General features: G+C 40.3%; 1 protein-coding gene across 3 annotated transcripts in view; it reads right to left on the bottom strand.

The window, feature by feature from the left end:
* Window positions 1–20,167, bottom strand: part of LOC121382925 (carboxyl-terminal PDZ ligand of neuronal nitric oxide synthase protein-like) — a 203,894-nt gene that overhangs the window by 67,468 nt on the left and 116,259 nt on the right. For all 3 annotated transcript variants that reach the window (XR_005959236.1, XM_041512605.1, XM_041512606.1), the window contains exon 3: window positions 3,050–3,142. Coding sequence is in view for 2 of the 3 variants with exons in the window: in XM_041512605.1 (XP_041368539.1) it covers window positions 3,050–3,142 (93 nt within the window). In the remaining variant the exon portion in view is untranslated. The remainder of the gene's footprint in view (window positions 1–3,049; window positions 3,143–20,167) is intronic.

Raw genomic sequence — 20,167 nt, 5'->3', positions numbered from 1 at the left:
CCATCAGGAGTTTGATGGAAAACTATATTTATATTAATGAATATGCTACGGATATGATTAAAGTCTTAATTATGTGAATCTTTTTACCATGGGATGGATGAACAGTTTGTTTTGGACCAACCACTATCCCAAGTTGTTCCTACATGTGGTCTGATGGTCCTGTATGCATCAGTATGCAAGATATGGTCCGGACAAGAATTGACTGTTATGGGCAGTAGACCGTGAAAAGTAGGTCACAGTGACCTAGTAATAGTAGGCAACACACTGCCATCCCAAGTTGTTTCTACATGTGAGGTTTGATGGTCCTGTATGCATCTGTATGCATCTATATGCAAGATATAGTCAAGACAAGAAAAGGTTAACAGGCAGACGTACATACGTATGGACAGACGTACAGACATACGGACAATGCCATATCATAATACGACCCACAATAGATGGGTGTATAAAAATTGGTAAATCGCCATGAAAGTCAAACTTTTTCAGTAATCGTTGATTGTGAAAATATACACAAAATGTCAACTCCATTCTTTAGGCATTGCAAAAAACACCAGAAAAACTATTTGTGCGACATAGAGACAGACAGACAGACAGACAAAACCTATAGATTGTACTATACCAAATAAAATCCCATATGCGACCATGTTAAGGTTTGTGTTTAAAAACATGACATATGCAATATATCTAGCAAACTATGACCCATAAATATCAGTACTACAGCCCCTATTTCAAAGTATTAACTGAAGAAAATGTTACCGAAAAAGATGGTACCTTTCATGGATAATGTTTTGTTATAAAAGGATGTTTTCATAATACCCCTAGTTAGCACAAAATTTGAGAATTTATTTTGTTTACAGGTACTTCATAAATGTTTCGCGCACAGATGAAACTAATTTTGCTTTTACAACAAACACAATCACATTTATCACCAATAACAGAATTGTTCTATCAAATATTCGGTGCACCTCGAACTTTGACCCAGCACCAGATGTTATTTGGTTTAGTACTACCTATAGTCCTCTCTGTTTGGATTGGTTGGATTAGTTGGGGACTAAAAAGAAATTAATTTATGTTCAAGCAGGAAATGCAGTGAGCAGCAAATGCAGTGAGCAGCAAATGCAGTGAGCAGCTGGCGATCACAATGGAAGTACTCAGCGCCCGATGATTTACGTGTTTGTAAATGAAGACCAAAATATGCTTGTCACAGTCACATTGTCATTTTTGGAGAAAAAAACCCATTACTGACACAGGCTTTCATTTGAGGCTGCCATAACCGATGGTGAATAGAGAGCCGCAATTTAATCTAATTCCATTAGCATGTATATTAAGATTTGAAAACCGGCGCGTGTTTCGCATGTGTACATTGTACAACTGGTAAAGATGAACCTCATCAATCTTTCCCTTACTGGAACACCAGTCAATATAACATGAAATGTACTGAACGTATTTATGGCACTCATGCATTTTATTTTTATCATTAGTTTTTCTTTTTATATGTCTGAATTCATTCATTTTAATGGACTAACATGTTAAGCAAAAAACCTACCAAAAACCCCCACCTTTGCAAACTTTATAATTAAAAATAAGAAAAGTATTATGGTACTCGAGATATAATTTGTTGAAAATAAGAAAAGTATTATGGTACTTGAGCAGAGTTCGACAAATCCGCTAGCCCAACGCCCGTGGCTAGTGGTTTTTAAGTTCGGGCTAGTGAGAAATGTGGTTTCCCCCCTCCTCTCGTTATCGCTCGATTGCTGAAATTTCGTTTAATAAATTTGATTGTGAAGTATGTCATCGAATAATATCAACAACGCAATCAGTATATAATAATAATCCACTTGAACTAGGTCTGCAAACTGCAGTAACATGCTATCTCTACATCTTCACAGTTAAGCGTGCATTGTTTTCCCTTTCAAGTTTCTGGCACAGGAAATAAGTCTAATGACATGGGTGTTTTGATTGGTTGGACACGTCACGTGGTAGTTAATCTCGCACATATGTTTTTGGCTAAGAACTTGGAAATCACAAATCGCGATGTCAAGTTAATCTCAATCAAGTAAACCCCAGCCATGCTTTGAATTTCAGTGTTTGTTTTATTTATTTATTGTTTTCTAATTTAACACTTCGCTGACATGTGGTTATCGGCAATCAGGAAAACAATTTACTTTAATGGTAACCGCATATGCAATGACTCGGCTTGGCCTATTACATGTAGCGGTTTGGATAATACGTCACAGCTGTCGATACAAGATAATACCTTTTTTGTTCATCAATTAACAACGGATTACATGTCGCTGTTATATTCTTTTGATATCGGTCTGACACGGGATAATGCTCTGTATTTGAGCAATTGACATCACCGTTCCTGGTGACATAAATAGTAGGCCTGGTGACATAAATAGTAGGCCTGGTGACATAAATAGTAGGCCTGGTGACATAAATAGTAGGCCCTAAATATATAACCAACTACCAAATACACTGAACCATCTATTACCATGTGTCACACTGTGGTACCCTCATTTAAATTTAATTAGTTTGATAGTGGGTTTAGATACCAACCATGAGTTTGTTCAATTATTTTTCCGGGAGGGGGGGGGGGGGCAAAAGTGAAAACGGGACAATGACGATGGATCACATTTGACAAAAGACCAAACGTACGACACGACACAAAACTGAAAGTTACAACATGATTTAAGTGTTTGTTTTATTTTACTTTTATACTCGTAAATGTGTAATGTTACAAAAATTATATAAAAATCCAGTTATAATTGTGGAGGAATTTGGGCTAGTGCTTTATTTTGGTGGGCTAGTGGTTTTCACAATCCCACTAGCCCTGTGGCTAGTGACTTTTCAAAATATTTGTCATACTCTGACTTGAGATATAATTTGTTAAAAATAACAAAAGTATTATACTACTTGAGATATAAATTGCACTTGTAAACAACTAAAAGTGATGTAGAAATTGATACTCCCGATAAATCTTTTGAATCAAATATTATTTTCTCAGTATTTAAAGCTATTTAAAATTACTATTTGCTATTTTTCACACCTGTTTCTTTCTCCTCATCACGACCTTGACCCCATCTGCAGAGACAGTTATAATGACTTTCTTCTTTTTGATGGCTTTGGCTTTGAACTCGTACTGAAAAAGAAATAAACACATATTTGTAATTTGTAAAACATGTTTTATACTCATGTTGGGGAGTTATTAAAGATTCATTCATACATTCAATCAGATTTTCTACACAATTAGTGCTGTCCTCCTATCCGGACGAGGCACTAGATAGAGATTTATGCTCCTATCTGGACGAGGCACTAGATAGAGATTTATGGAATGATCCACTATTTCGTCAAATGCCCATTTGACTCTGCCTTGTGCAGAGATATGGCCTTGATCATGAGTTACGGTGTTGTCGTTCAGATTACAGACTCCTATTCTTCTTACTTAATACACCTTCATTGATGTACTATGAACATATATTGAAAACAATACATGAAGACTTATTTTGTAGACAATCAATGCAATCCAAACTCATCTTGCTCTTAGTTTGTACACAACTTTTAACTCGTACTGCAGTGGGATGTAGCTCAGTGATAGAACACTCAACTAAGAGGTGATGGGTCCTCTAACAATCATCCTTTATGACATTGTTTTTCCCCATTCCAACTAATGCCCCATCACATATCAAAGGCCATGGTATGTGCTAACATTTTTTGAAGGTACATTTTTTTACGCCCTGGTAGAAACCCTGCCCAACTCACTCTGTTTCTCCTCCTTTCTATGTGTCAAACTGACCACATGTATGTAAATATAGATTTAACACGGCCGTGAATCATACACTGACTGATAATCACGGGATTGGCTAATCAACGTTATACCAAGTCCCATAACTCGCTCCTCAATTTCTGCATGATTACATTGCCATAACAAGTTTGCCTGCTCAAATTTGGTTGCTTACTGACCTGGCCTGGTTCAGGCAATAAATCTTTGGCTTTGTGCTCAATTTTGATGAAAATCGATGCCAAAAGAGACGAACAGATTAGTAAATAAATCAACAGGGATATAAACGTGTGATATAGACTCACACTCCATTAGCTCATCTTGCACAATAAATCCACAAAATTGCTTAAAGATTTACACAGATTTGCCAAATTATGCCCATTACCATCTGGGCAATAAAGTAGAGAGTGTAACGGAGAATGAGCAAAACGGAAAACGGGCTGCTGAAAAAGGCAAGATAGTACGGCTATTTAATCAAATACTTTGGACGCAGCATTCTGTCGGTCGTGCGGACTATACTCGCCACAGATAAGCACTTGTGTGATCTTCACAAGAAAATATTCATTGATTGCAGTAAAAACGAACACGCATGGCCGACACCATTAACATCAGCATCAATATTTTCATGATCAATGCACTTTGATCGGACAATCTCATCAAACCATGTTTACGTAAAACCTGCAAAACTGCGCTGCACTTAGAACGTAAAACGCTCAGTGTTTACTTAGACCATCTCCGGCTATTTTTAAATATTTATATTTCAGTTTGCTGCAACCCAATAAACAAAGTTAGTAGTCGGTTGATGGGTCAGGAGATATTTTATTATTTCGATTTTTTGTGTGTGTGTGTTCAAGATATTGAAAACTTGAAAGAACGAAGAGGAAAGGAAAGGAATGTTTCTTAAACAACACCTCAGTGCATTTTAAACTAGGGCTATTTGGTTATTTCGACATGTGGTCAACAGACAAAGAGGAAACCGGTTCCTAGCTGCCACACAGGCTACTCTTATTGATAAAACAGCAAGGGATCAATATGTACTTTCCCATAGGCAGGACAGTACACACCATGGCCTTTGATGTACCATCTAGGTACATCACACTCCCATATGAAAAGAAATTCTGCATTTATATGTTGTAAATCTCTTTTTTTTTAACTTTTAATATGAAAATCTCTTGTAAATCTTGTTTATATAACTTTTATGTTAAAATCTCTTGTAATTCTCGTTTATATAACCTTTATGTTAAAAGATCTTGTAATTTTCTTTTATATAACTTTTACTCTTAAAATTTCTTGTAATTCTCTTTTATATAACTTTTAGTGTTAAAATTTCTTGTAATTTTCTTCAGTGTACGACAATTGGTCAAAGGTTGTGCTATGTGTTTTCCTGTCTGTGGGAAAGTGTATATAAATGATTCCTTGCTGCTTTAGGAAACATGTTTGTTTTCTTTAACGGCACCACTAAAGCACATTGATTAATTAATCATCGACTATTGGATGTCAAACATTTTGTCATTTTGACTCGTAGTCATCAGAGGCCACAGCCTTTGTCCATTTGTGGTGCACTGGTTGGAATGACAAAAAAACCAATCAGCTGAATGGATCCACTGAGGTGGTTTGATCCTGTGACGCAAGCGCCTCAAGCGAGCACTGAACCGACTAAGCTAAATTCCACCCCTTGGAAAAATGTAGCATGTTTTCTCTGAAGACGAGTCAGAATAACCAAATGTTTGATAGCCAATAGCCAATGATTAATGTGCTCTAGTGGTGTCATTAAAGAAAACAAAAAATTCTTCAACTGGGGTTTATGTCTGAACATTCAAAGAAGTAGAAGAATATATACACACAAAAAAGTAAAATAATAATTTATATATATATATTTTTTGGTGATTTTTTAATTTTACCAAACATTTCAACCCAGTCAAGATTAGGAAAAACTTTGGCAGAAACTAATGAAACTTGTTAGTTTGCAGAGAGCTGATCAAATTAAGATATATTAAAGACCATTAGTGAGTAAACACAATCGTGGCTGTAAGCTATGTTAACACAGCATCCCCAGAGAAAACAGAGCAGGACTCCAACCAGCTAATACAATCAACCGCAGACATGCTGGCTCGACCATCGTGATAAAACATCCACAATGCAACACCATCCACGTTCAACACGGTTTCGTAACACATACCAAACCAATTATATCAGTACATCTGCAAAAGCCAGAATCACAGAACTACTTTCTCAGCAAAAGGAATCATTAATTATTTTTAATTTATCTATGAATATATGGAACATTATTATAAAAATATATCTGTATACTCCATACATGTATGGGTTGGGTTTTTGGGGGGTTTTTTTTCATTCTAACCAGTGCAACACAAGTGGTCAAAGGCCATGGTATATGCTTTCCTGCAAGTGGGAAAATGCATATAAAAGATCCATTGCTGCTAATGGAAAAATGTAGCGGGTTTCCTCTGATGACTATGTGTCACAATTACCAAATGTTTTTTATCCAATAGCCGATGATTAATTAATCAATGTGCTCAAGTGGTGTCATTGGACAAAACAAACTTTAACTTTTGTGCTGGCATCAAATTTATGACAATTTTTTTTTCATAGTCCTGTTTTAAATATTGCCTCTCCAAACTGGATACCCTTCAAACCAGACTTTTTACTTGATCCCATGGGTGTTTCACTGTACTATTATCTGTTGAACATGCTATCCAATGTGAAAGTGACCCATAAGAGCTAGGATTCAGGTTTTCAAGGCAATATAGCTCACTGTACTATCATTTATTGAACATGCTATCCAATGTGAAAGTGACCCATAAGAGCTAGGATTCAGGTTTTCAAGGTAATATAGCTCACTGTACTATCATTTATTGAACATGCTATCCAATGTGAAAGTGACCCATATAAGAGCTAGGATTCAGGTTTTCAAGGAAATATAGCTCACTGTACTATCATTTATTGAACATGCTATCCAATGTAAAAGTGACCCATATAAGAGCTAGGATTCAGGTTTTGAAGGCAATATAGCTCACTGTACTATCATTTATTGAACATGCTATCCAATGTGAAAGTGACCCATATAAGAGCTAGGATTCAGGTTTTGAAGGCAATATAGCTCACTGTACTATCATTTATTGAACATGCTATCCAATGTAAAAGTGACCCATATAAGAGCTAGGATTCAGGTTTTCAAGGCAATATAGTTCACTGTACTATCATTTATTGAACATGCTATCCAATGTAAAAGTGACCCATATAAGAGCTAGGATTCAGGTTTTCAAGGCAATATAGTTCACTGTACTATCATTTATTGAACATGCTATCCAATGTGAAAGTGACCCATATAAGATCTAGGATTCAGGTTTTAAAGGCAATATAGCTCACTGTACTATCATCTGTTGAACATGCTATCCAATGTGAAAGTGACCCATATAAGATCTAGGATTCAGGTTTTCAAGGCAATATAGCTCACTGTACTATCATCTGTTGAACATGCTATCCAATGTGAAAGTGACCCATATAAGAGCTAGGATTCAGGTTTTAAAGGCAATATAGCTCACTGTACTATCATCTGTTGAACATGCTATCCAATGTGAAAGTGACCCATATAAGAGCTAGGATTCAGGTTTTAAAGGCAATATAGTTCACTGTACTATCATTTATTGAACATGCTATCCAATGTGAAAGTGACCCATATAAGATCTAGGATTCAGGTTTTAAAGGCAATATAGTTCACTGTACTATCATCTGTTGAACATGCTATCCAATGTGAAAGTGACCCATATAAGATCTAGGATTCAGGTTTTCAAGGCAATATAGCTCACTGTACTATCATTTATTGAACATGCTATCCAATGTGAAAGTGACCCATATAAGAGCTAGGATTCAGGTTTTCAAGGCAATATAGCTCACTGTACTATCATTTATTGAACATGCTATCCAATGTGAAAGTGACCCATATAAGAGCTAGGATTCAGGTTTTCAAGGCAATATAGCTCACTGTACTATCATTTATTGAACATGCTATCCAATGTGAAAGTGACCCATATAAGAGCTAGGATTCAGGTTTTCAAGGCAATATAGCTCACTGTACTATCATTTGTTGAACATGCTATCCAATGTGAAAGTGACCCATATAAGAGCTAGGATTCAGGTTTTAAAGGCAATATAGTTCACTGTACTATCATTTATTGAACATGCTATCCAATGTGAAAGTGACCCATATAAGATCTAGGATTCAGGTTTTAAAGGCAATATAGCTCACTGTACTATCATCTGTTGAACATGCTATCCAATGTGAAAGTGACCCATATAAGAGCTAGGATTCAGGCTTTAAAGGCAATATAGCTCACTGTACTATCATCTGTTGAACATGCTATCCAATGTGAAAGCGACCCATATAAGAGCTAGGATTCAATCTTTTAAGGCAATATAGCTCACTGTACTATCATCTGTTGAACATGCTATCCAATGTGAAAGTGACCCATATAAGAGCTAGGATTCAGGCTTTAAAGGCAATATAGCTCACTGTACTATCATCTGTTGAACATGCTATCCAATGTGAAGTGACCCATATAAGAGCTAGGATTCAGGCTTTAAAGGCAATATAGCTCACTGTACTATCATCTGTTGAACATGCTATCCAATGTGAAAGTGACCCATATAAGAGCTAGGATTCAGGTTTTCAAGGCAATATAGCTCACTGTACTATCATTTATTGAACATGCTATCCAATGTGAAAGTGACCCATAAGAGCTAGAATTCAGGTTTTCAAGGTAATATAGCTCACTGTACTATCATTTATTGAACATGCTATCCAATGTGAAAGTGACCCATATAAGAGCTAGGATTCAGGTTTTCAAGGAAATATAGCTCACTGTACTATCATTTATTGAACATGCTATCCAATGTAAAAGTGACCCATATAAGAGCTAGGATTCAGGTTTTGAAGGCAATATAGCTCACTGTACTATCATTTATTGAACATGCTATCCAATGTGAAAGTGACCCATATAAGAGCTAGGATTCAGGTTTTGAAGGCAATATAGCTCACTGTACTATCATTTATTGAACATGCTATCCAATGTAAAAGTGACCCATATAAGAGCTAGGATTCAGGTTTTCAAGGCAATATAGTTCACTGTACTATCATTTATTGAACATGCTATCCAATGTAAAAGTGACCCATATAAGAGCTAGGATTCAGGTTTTCAAGGCAATATAGTTCACTGTACTATCATTTATTGAACATGCTATCCAATGTGAAAGTGACCCATATAAGATCTAGGATTCAGGTTTTAAAGGCAATATAGCTCACTGTACTATCATCTGTTGAACATGCTATCCAATGTGAAAGTGACCCATATAAGATCTAGGATTCAGGTTTTCAAGGCAATATAGCTCACTGTACTATCATCTGTTGAACATGCTATCCAATGTGAAAGTGACCCATATAAGAGCTAGGATTCAGGTTTTAAAGGCAATATAGCTCACTGTACTATCATCTGTTGAACATGCTATCCAATGTGAAAGTGACCCATATAAGAGCTAGGATTCAGGTTTTAAAGGCAATATAGCTCACTGTACTATCATCTGTTGAACATGCTATCCAATGTGAAAGTGACCCATATAAGAGCTAGGATTCAGGTTTTAAAGGCAATATAGTTCACTGTACTATCATCTGTTGAACATGCTATCCAATGTGAAAGTGACCCATATAAGATCTAGGATTCAGGTTTTAAAGGCAATATAGTTCACTGTACTATCATCTGTTGAACATGCTATCCAATGTGAAAGTGACCCATATAAGATCTAGGATTCAGGTTTTAAAGGCAATATAGTTCACTGTACTATCATTTATTGAACATGCTATCCAATGTGAAAGTGACCCATATAAGAGCTAGGATTCAGGTTTTCAAGGCAATATAGCTCACTGTACTATCATTTATTGAACATGCTATCCAATGTGAAAGTGACCCATATAAGAGCTAGGATTCAGGTTTTCAAGGCAATATAGCTCACTGTACTATCATTTATTGAACATGCTATCCAATGTGAAAGTGACCCATATAAGAGCTAGGATTCAGGTTTTAAAGGCAATATAGCTCACTGTACTATCATTTATTGAACATGCTATCCAATGTGAAAGTGACCCATATAAGATCTAGGATTCAGGCTTTAAAGGCAATATAGCTCACTGTACTATCATCTGTTGAACATGCTATCCAATGTGAAAGCGACCCATATAAGAGCTAGGATTCAATCTTTTAAGGCAATATAGCTCACTGTACTATCATCTGTTGAACATGCTATCCAATGTGAAAGTGACCCATATAAGAGCTAGGATTCAGGCTTTAAAGGCAATATAGCTCACTGTACTATCATCTGTTGAACATGCTATCCAATGTGAAGTGACCCATATAAGAGCTAGGATTCAGGCTTTAAAGGCAATATAGCTCACTGTACTATCATCTGTTGAACATGCTATCCAATGTGAAAGTGACCCATATAAGAGCTAGGATTCAGGCTTTAAAGGCAATATAGCTCAGCAGTGACAGAGGATTCTCATGAACATTAATAAGCAAGCAAAGACCCTTAACTCTGCCAAACACTTGACAAGGTCCCTCCATAATGGCATGGGCAGGATCGATGTAGCTCAGTGATATAACACTCACTTGATACGCAGTCGGTTTGAGATCGATCCCGTCAGTGGGCCTATTGGGCTATTTCTCATTCCATCCAGTGCACCACGACTTGTACATCAAAAGCCGTGGTATGTACTATCTTTTCTATGGGATGGTGCATATAAAGATCCCTTATTTGCTACTAATGGAAAAATGTAGCAGGTTTCCTCTCTGAGACTATATGTGAAATTACAAAATGTTTGACATCCAATAGTCAATGATTTATAAAGCAAACTTTCACCATAACTGCATTGCGTCTTGTACAATGTCATGTAGGGTGTAACGATATACTCAAACATTCAGTGCACCGAACACCAATCTATGTCGTAGTTGCATTTATATTCATTACTAAATGTACAATTTATGCTTCTAATTCATACTAACCAAAACACAATACCAATTCGGCTGTCTTGATAATGAGCATATTTTGTTAGCGTATGCACTGTAACTTCAATAATGCAAGTGTTATTAGCTGATTAAAGCACAATAAATTTGTATAATTCTTAACGAGAACTCTGGCAATACAAATATGGTTTTAAATTGATTAATACATGTCAAAGAACAAAACAGCTTTAAATTTCTGCACTTTCCTGTGAAAATATTCCTTAAAAAGAACATTATTCTCGACTAGACAATAGACACACACACGATTAATACGGTTCTTCCTTGCTGCAAAACCTTTTCAATGTTTTATTCATGGATGACATGAATAAATATTCATATTCATCAGCTCATATTCGTGACATGTATCATATTTGCCACCATGTGTATTCGTTACACCCCTAATGTCATGCAATATTTTTGATCAGATAGAGATGAATATGCTCATTTTGAAAATGTTCAATTACCTGTATTTTGTGGGTGTGGGTTAATTTTTTTAGATTAAGAATCATTAAATGTTTCTATTAACATTAGTTACATAACACCTGTAATTAAATCTGAACATTGTTGTTCATGAGCAGACATCAAATAGCAGATGTGATGACAATGCTGATTTGTGTGTATAAAAACCCTTCCATTTGACCAACTTTCATCCTTCATATAGAGATTACATGAGTAACTATTTGATACCATGTATGTAATGGAAAGAAGAGAACTGAAAAAAAGAAGTGATAATTTGTTGTTTATGTATTCACATTTGAAATTAAAAACTAATCCACAGGACAAACAAGAAGAAAAGAAAAACCACCTCCATCCTAGTTACAACATGCACTTTCATCGACCACATTGTTTGTTAGTACTGTGACAGTTTTATTGATTTGAGTTTGGCGACAGCAAATCAAATGAAGAAACCTGCATCGATCTACCATTTTGGAATTGCCATATGCCAGAGTACAACTAGTGAATAATACATGGGAAGGAAGAGCCACTCAGGGGAAGTAACACCTGCAGATATAACTCATTACAAAGCGACTTGCCACTTGTACAAGATGGCATCTCCACTTTATTATGTGAGAGAAACGAGATAAGAAATGAGATAAACACTTTATCACTTATTCAAGAGGCCCAGTGCCAGTTCAGATAAAACAAATGCAGACAGAATGGGCCGGAATGCATTGAATGCATGTCTTACTTCACATTATCAGTCTACGGACTCTGCTACATTTCCAGGAATGTGTAATTATTGGCATCATAAAATAAATAAATTGACTCGAGATATTTAGCCCTGGCCACTGTTGGGAATTGGCAAACTGTGGCATCTTCCTGCTTATATCAATGTCAATTACACAAATAGTGGCACCAAGTCCCAAATGTAACATTTCCAGTGCACTAACTCTATATGCATCATTTTTTTTTAAATTATTTTAAAATGCTTTTACAGGGAGAGGTTATAATATTATTAAGATTATCGTAAAGGTCATGAGCCTGACATTGATGCAGTTTCATCATTTATGACGTTAGAAGAACCTTTGCAGGGTTGAAACATAACTTTAAAATCATGTAGATCTCATCTGTAACATTTTTACTGTAAGGCCCTTACACAATTTAACTAGCATTAAATTAAATTTCTGCATTGAAAGGAGGAACAAAAAAACCCAAATCACATTTTCAGTTTTTGTTGTAAAATTTATAGTTGCCCGATAAATTATCTTTTTAAAATCAATAAATGTTGCCATTAGTAAAGGCCATTGGGATGACCATCAGTTTTGAACCCTGACAAAGAAGTTTGTTTTGTTTAATGACACCAAATGGAGCACATTGATTAATTAATCATCAGCTATTGGATGTCAATGACTCGTAGTCATCAGAGGAAACATTTTTCCTAATGCTACAAGGGATCTTTTATATGCACTTTCCCACAGACAGGAAAGCACACACCACAGTCTTTGTCCAGTTGTGGTGCACTGGTTGATACGAGAAAAAAACTAATCAGCTGAATGGATCCACCGAGGTGATTCGATCCTGCAACGCAAACAACTCAAGCGACCACTCAACCGACTGAGCCAAATCCCCCCCTTGTGAGACAAACATCAGACATGTCTATGAAAGGAGATCGATCTGCACACCACAATAAGGGATCCTTGTGAGACAAACATCAGACATGTCTATGAAAGGAGATCGATCTGCACACCACAATAAGGAATCCTTGTGAGACAAACATCAGACATAATGAATCCTTGGTACTCTTGAGTGCTTGGTGGGTTAGCTTCAGTGGCAGTGGGGAACACAATGTTTTATAAGAGCTGGGTCAGCTTCAGCTGTTTTCTTCTCTAAATACAGGCGGCAGTGGGGAACACAATGTTTTATAAGGGCTGGGTCAGCTTCAGCTGTTTTCTTCTCTTAATACAGGCGGCAGTGGGAAACACAATGTTTTATAATGTCTGGGTCAGCTTCAGCTGTTTGTTTTCTCTTAATACAGGTGGCAGTGGAGAACACAATGTTTTATAAGAGCTTGGTCAGCTTGAGCTGTTTTCTTCTCTAAATACAGGTGGCAGTGGGGAACACAATGTTTTATAAGGGCTGGGTCAGCTTCAGCTGTTTTCTTCTCTTAATACAGGCAGAAGTGGGAAACACAATGTTTTATAATGGCTGGGTCAGCTATAGCTGTTTGTCTTCTCTTAATACAAGCAGCAGTGGTGAACACAATGTTTTATAAGAGCTGGGTCAGCTTCAGCTGTTTTCTTCTCTTAATACAGGCGGCAGTAGGGAACACAATGTTTTATAAGGGCTGGGTCAGCTTCAGCTGTTTTTCTTCTCTTAATACAGGTGGCAGTTAGGAACACAATGTTTTATAAGGGCTGGGTCAGCTTCAGCTGTTTTTCTTATCTTAATACAGGTGGCAGTGGGGAACACAATGTTTTATAATGGCTGGGTCAGCTTCAGCTGTTTATATTCTCTTAATACAGGTGGCAGTGGGGAACACAATGTTTTATAAGAGCTGGGTCAGCTTCAGCTGTTTTTCGTCTCTTAATACAGGCGGCAGTGGGGAACACAATGTTTTATAAGGGTGGGGTCAGCTTCAGCTGTGTGTGTTCTCTTAATACAGGCGGCGTGGGGAACACAATGTGTTATAAGAGCTGGGTCAGCTTCAGCTGTTTTTTCTCTCTTAATACAGGTGGCAGTGGGGAACACAATGTTTTATAAGGGCTGGGTCAGCTTCAGCTGTTTTTCTTCTCTTAATACAGGTGGCAGTGGGGAACACAATGTTTTATAAGGGTGGGGTCAGCTTCAGCTGTGTGTGTTCTCTTAATACAGGCGGCAGTGAGGAACACAAAGTTTTATAAGGGCTGGGTCAGCTTCAGCTGTTTTCTTCTCTTAATACAGGCGGCAGTGGGGAACACAATGTTTTATAATGGCTGTGTCAGCTTCAGCTGTTTATCTTCTCTTAATACAGGCGGCAGTGGGGAACACAATGTTTTATAAGGGTGGGGTCAGCTTCAGCTGTGTGTGTTCTCTTAATACAGGCGGCGTGGGGAACACAATGTGTTATAAGAGCTGGGTCAGCTTCAGCTGTTTTTTCTCTCTTAATACAGGTGGCAGTGGGGAACACAATGTTTTATAAGGGCTGGGTCAGCTTCAGCTGTTTTTCTTCTCTTAATACAGGTGGCAGTGGGGAACACAATGTTTTATAAGGGTGGGGTCAGCTTCAGCTGTGTGTGTTCTCTTAATACAGGCGGCAGTGAGGAACACAAAGTTTTATAAGGGCTGGGTCAGCTTCAGCTGTTTTCTTCTCTTAATACAGGCGGCAGTGGGGAACACAATGTTTTATAATGGCTGTGTCAGCTTCAGCTGTTTATCTTCTCTTAATACAGGCGGCAGTGGGGAACACAATGTTTTACAAGGGCTGGGTCAGCTTGAGCTGTTTGTCTTCTCTTAATACAGGTGGCAGTGGAGAACACAATGTTTTATAAGGGCTGGGTCAGCTTCAGCTGTTTTCTTCTCTTAATACAGGCGGCAGTGGGGAACACAATGTTTTATAAGGGCTGGGTCAGCTTCAGCTGTTTTCTTCTCTTAATACAGGCAGCAGTGGGGAACACAATGTTTTACAAGGGCTGGGTCAGCTTGAGCTGTTTGTCTTTTCTTAATACAGGCGGCAGTGGAGAACACAATGTTTTATAAGGGCTGGGTGTTGATCAAGTCGGGCGAGCTGTAACCCAGCGATAAATCCCTCACTTGGATCAATACCCATCAGTGGGCCTATTGGGCTACTTCCAATTTCATCCAGTGCACCAATGGCTGTGGTATGTGCTATCCTGTCTGTGGGATGGTGCATATAAAAGATCCCTTGCTACTAATGACAATATGCAGTGGATTTCCTGTTATAAGACTAGATATCAAAATTAATAAATCAATGTGCTATAGTAGTGTTGTTAAACAAAACAAACTAACTTTTATCAAGTAATTCTGCCAATTTTCCATGGTAGTTTAAAAGCATGCTGTCAACAGTGACTTGGTATATGTGGATAATATGAAAATCTAACAAGGGTTTCCACAGAATGACTGTGTCCCAGGTGGTATGTTTTATTCAGTTTGACAACATCCGCAACATTCACTTTGTTGACCATCACCCACATTTACATAGCTCTGATTCAACCATTTGCATAAATCAATAGATGGTCAGAGACTACACAATTACTCGGTCTCCCTGATACCTGAGTAAATACGTACTGTAACCACCTCTGGGGGTAGGGGGGAATCCCACACCTAACACAACTCACACACACAACCCTCAACAGATACCAGACAACCTCCGGGGAACGCCACACCTAACACAACTCACAGACACAACCCTCCACAGATACCGGACCACCTCCGTGGAATGCCACACCTAACACAACTCACAGACTCAACCCTCCACAGATACGGGACCACCTCCGTGGAATGCCACACCTAACACAACTCACAGACACAACCCTCCACAGATACCGGACCACCTCCGTGGAATGCCACACCTAACACAACTCACAGACTCAACCCTCCACAGATACTGGACCACCTCCGTGGAATGCCACACCTAACACAACACACAGACACAACCCTCCACAGATACCAGACCACCTCCATGGAATGCCACACCTAACACAACTCACAGACACAACCCTCCACAGATACCAGACCACCTCCATGGAATGCCACACCTAACACAACTCACAGACACAACCCTCCACAGATACTGGACCACCTCCGTGGAATGCCACACCTAACACAACTCACAGACTCAACCCTCCACAGATACTGGACCACCTCCGTGGAATGCCACACCTAACACAACTCACAGACACAACCCTCCACAGATACCAGACCACGTCCATGGAATGCCACACCTAACACAACTCACAGACACAACCCTCCACAGATACAGGACCACCTCCGTGGAATGCCACACCTAACACAACTCACAGACTCAACCCTCCACAGATACTCGACCACCTCCGTGGAATGCCACACCTAACACAACTCACAGACTCAACCCTCCACAGATACTGGACCACCTCCGTGGAATGCCACACCTAACACAACTCACAGACACAACCCTCCACAGATACCAGACCACCTCCATGGAATGCCACACCTAACATAATTCACAGATACCGGACCACCTCCATGGAATGCCACACCTAACACAACTCACAGACTCAACCCTCCACAGATACTGGACCACCTCCGTGGAATGCCACACCTAACATAATTCACAGATACCGGACCACCTCCAGGGAATGCCACACCTAACACAACTCACAGACACAACCCTCCACAGATACTGGACCACCTCCGTGGAATGCCACACCTAACACAACACACAGACACAACCCTCCACAGATACCAGACCACCTCTGTGGAATGCCACACCTAACACAACACACAGACACAACCCTCCACAGATACCAGACCACCTCTGTGGAATGCCACACCTAACACAACTCACAGACACAACCCGTCACAGATACCGGACCACCTCCAGGGAATGCCACACCTAACATAATTCACAGATACCGGACCACCTCCATGGAATGCCACACCTAACACAACTCACAGACACAACCCTCCACAGATACCAGACCACCTCTGTGGAATGCCACACCTAACACAACTCACAGACACAACCCGTCACAGATACCGGACCACCTCCAGGGAATGCCACACCTAACATAATTCACAGATACCGGACCACCTCCATGGAATGCCACACCTAACACAACACACAGACACAACCCTCCACAGATACCAGACCACCTCTGGGGAATGCCACACCTAACACAACTCACAGACACAACCCGTCACAGATACTGGACCACCTCCAGGGAATGCCACACCTAACACAACTCACAGACATAACCCTCCACAGATACCGGACCACCTCCGTGGAATGCCACACCTAACACAACTCACAGACTCAACCCTCCACAGATACGGGACCACCTCTGTGGAATGCCACACCTAACACAACTCACAGAAACAACCCATCACAGATACCGGACCACCTCTGGGGAATGCCACACCTAACACAACTCACAGACACAACCCTCCACAGATACCGGACAACCTCTGCGGAATGCCACACCTAACACAACTCACAGACACAACCCTTCACAGATACTGGACCACCTCCAGGGAATACCACACATGCCTATTTCCCTCTGGGCTGTTTCTCACTTGCTGACTATTACAAATAGTCCTGGTCAGACTGTTGTTTTGAAGAACTGTAAACAATGTTTGGTTTAATCTCTGTACCACATGGTTTGTTTAGGAATCAGTAGACCATTGTGATAGATGAGTGATTACAAGACTTACATACTACCTATACTGTGCTATTCAGTCTATAGTTATTGTGATTTACTGCACAATAATATAATAATGCACTGCAGGGATTCCAATCACAGACTCTCAGTATGAGAGTCCAGCGCTGTACCAACTGAGTTAATGGGGAAATTCCCACTAGCTACTGCCAGGAGGAGCACTTTATACCAACACTACTACATACTCCCCCCTCAAGTGAAGCTACGTCCCAGAGCTGAGGGCCACTAGCTACTGCCAGGAGGAGCACTTTATACCAACACTACTACATACTTCCCCCTCAAGTGAAGCTACGTCCCGGAGCTGAGGGCCACTAGCTACTGCCAGGAGGAGCACTTTATACCAACACTACTACATACTCCCCCCTCAAGTGAAGCTACGTCCCGGAGCTGAGGGCCACTAGCTACTGCCAGGAGGAGCACTTTATACCAACACTACTACATACTCCCCCTTCAAGTGAAGCTACGTCCCGGAGCTGAGGGCCACTAGCTACTGCCAGGAGGAGCACTTTATACCAACACTACTACATACTCCCCCCTCAAGTGAAGCTACGTCCCGGAGCTGAGGGCCACTAGCTACTGCCAGGAGAAGCACTTTATACCAACACTACTACATACTTCCCCCTTCAAGTGAAGCTACGTCCCGGAGCTGAGGGCCACTAGCTACTGCCAGGAGGAGCACTTTATACCAACACTACTACATACTCCCCCCTCAAGTGAAGCTATGTCCCGGAGCTGAGGGCCACTAGCTACTGCCAGGAGGAGCACTTTAAACCAACACTACTACATACTCCCCCCTCAAGTGAAGCTACGTCCCGGAGCTGAGGGCCACTAGCTACTGCCAGGAGGAGCACTTTATACCAACACTACTACATACTCCCCCCTTAAGTGAAGCTACGTCCCGGAGCTGAGGGCCACTAGCTACTGCCAGGAGGAGCACTTTATACCAACACTACTACATACTCCCCCCTCAAGTGAAGCTACGTCCCGGAGCTGAGGGCCACTAGCTACTGCCAGGAGAAGCACTTTATACCAACACTACTACATACTCCCCCTCAAGTGAAGCTACGTCCCGGAGCTGAGGGCCACTAGCTACTGCCAGGAGGAGCACTTTATACCAACACTACTACATACTCCCCCCTCAAGTGAAGCTACGTCCCGGAGCTGAGGGCCACTAGCTACTGCCAGGAGGAGCACTTTATACCAACACTACTACATACTCCCCCCTTAAGTGAAGCTATGTCCCGGAGCTGAGGGCCACTAGCTACTGCCAGGAGGAGCACTTTAAACCAACACTACTACATACTCCCCCTCAAGTGAAGCTACGTCCCGGAGCTGAGGGCCACTAGCTACTGCCAGGAGGAGCACTTTATACCAACACTACTACATACTCCCCCCTTAAGTGAAGCTACGTCCCGGAGCTGAGGGCCACTAGCTACTGCCAGGAGGAGCACTTTATACCAACACTACTACATACTCCCCCCTCAAGTGAAGCTACGTCCCGGAGCTGAGGGCCACTAGCTACTGCCAGGAGGAGCACTTTATACCAACACTACTACATACTCCCCCCTCAAGTGAAGCTATGTCCCGGAGCTGAGGGCCACTAGCTACTGCCAGGAGGAGCACTTTAAACCAACACTACTACATACTCCCCCCTCAAGTGAAGCTACGTCCCGGAGCTGAGGGCCACTAGCTACTGCCAGGAGGAGCACTTTATACCAACACTACTACATACTCCCCCCTTAAGTGAAGCTACGTCCCGGAGCTGAGGGCCACTAGCTACTGCCAGGAGGAGCACTTTATACCAACACTACTACATACTCCCCCCTCAAGTGAAGCTACGTCCCGGAGCTGAGGGCCACTAGCTACTGCCAGGAGGAGCACTTTATACCAACACTACTACATACTCCCCCCTCAAGTAAAGCTATGTCCCGGAGCTGAGGGCCACTAGCTACTGCCAGGAGGAGCACTTTATACCAACACTACTACATACTCCCCCCTCAAGTGAAGCTACGTCCCGGAGCTGAGGGCCACTAGCTACTGCCAGGAGGAGCACTTTATACCAACACTACTACATACTCCTCCCATAAGGCCACATACAAAACAATACTTGTTTAGCATCCACCCATTTGAATTTTTCCAGGTATGGAGGGAGGGTTTTTTGTTTGTTGTTTTTCTTGTACGTAGAATGGCAGAGTGCAGGAAGAAGGTATCTAACAAATTGTTACCGCTATTTATAGACAGACAAAGGCATGTTTTAACCTATTCACATTGCATGACTGTTTTAACCTATTCACACTGCATGATTGTTTTAACCTATTCACACTGCATGACTGTTTTAACCTATTCACATTGTATGACTGTTTTAACCTATTCACACTGCATGATTGTTTTAACCTATTCACACTGCATGACTGTTTTAACCTATTCACACTGCATGATTGTTTTAACCTATTCACACTGCA

This window comes from Gigantopelta aegis, chromosome 10 (genome assembly GCF_016097555.1).
Source record: "Gigantopelta aegis isolate Gae_Host chromosome 10, Gae_host_genome, whole genome shotgun sequence".
Taxonomy (NCBI): Eukaryota; Metazoa; Mollusca; class Gastropoda; order Neomphalida; family Peltospiridae; genus Gigantopelta; species Gigantopelta aegis.
This window is presented reverse-complemented; position numbering and strand designations above follow the sequence as displayed.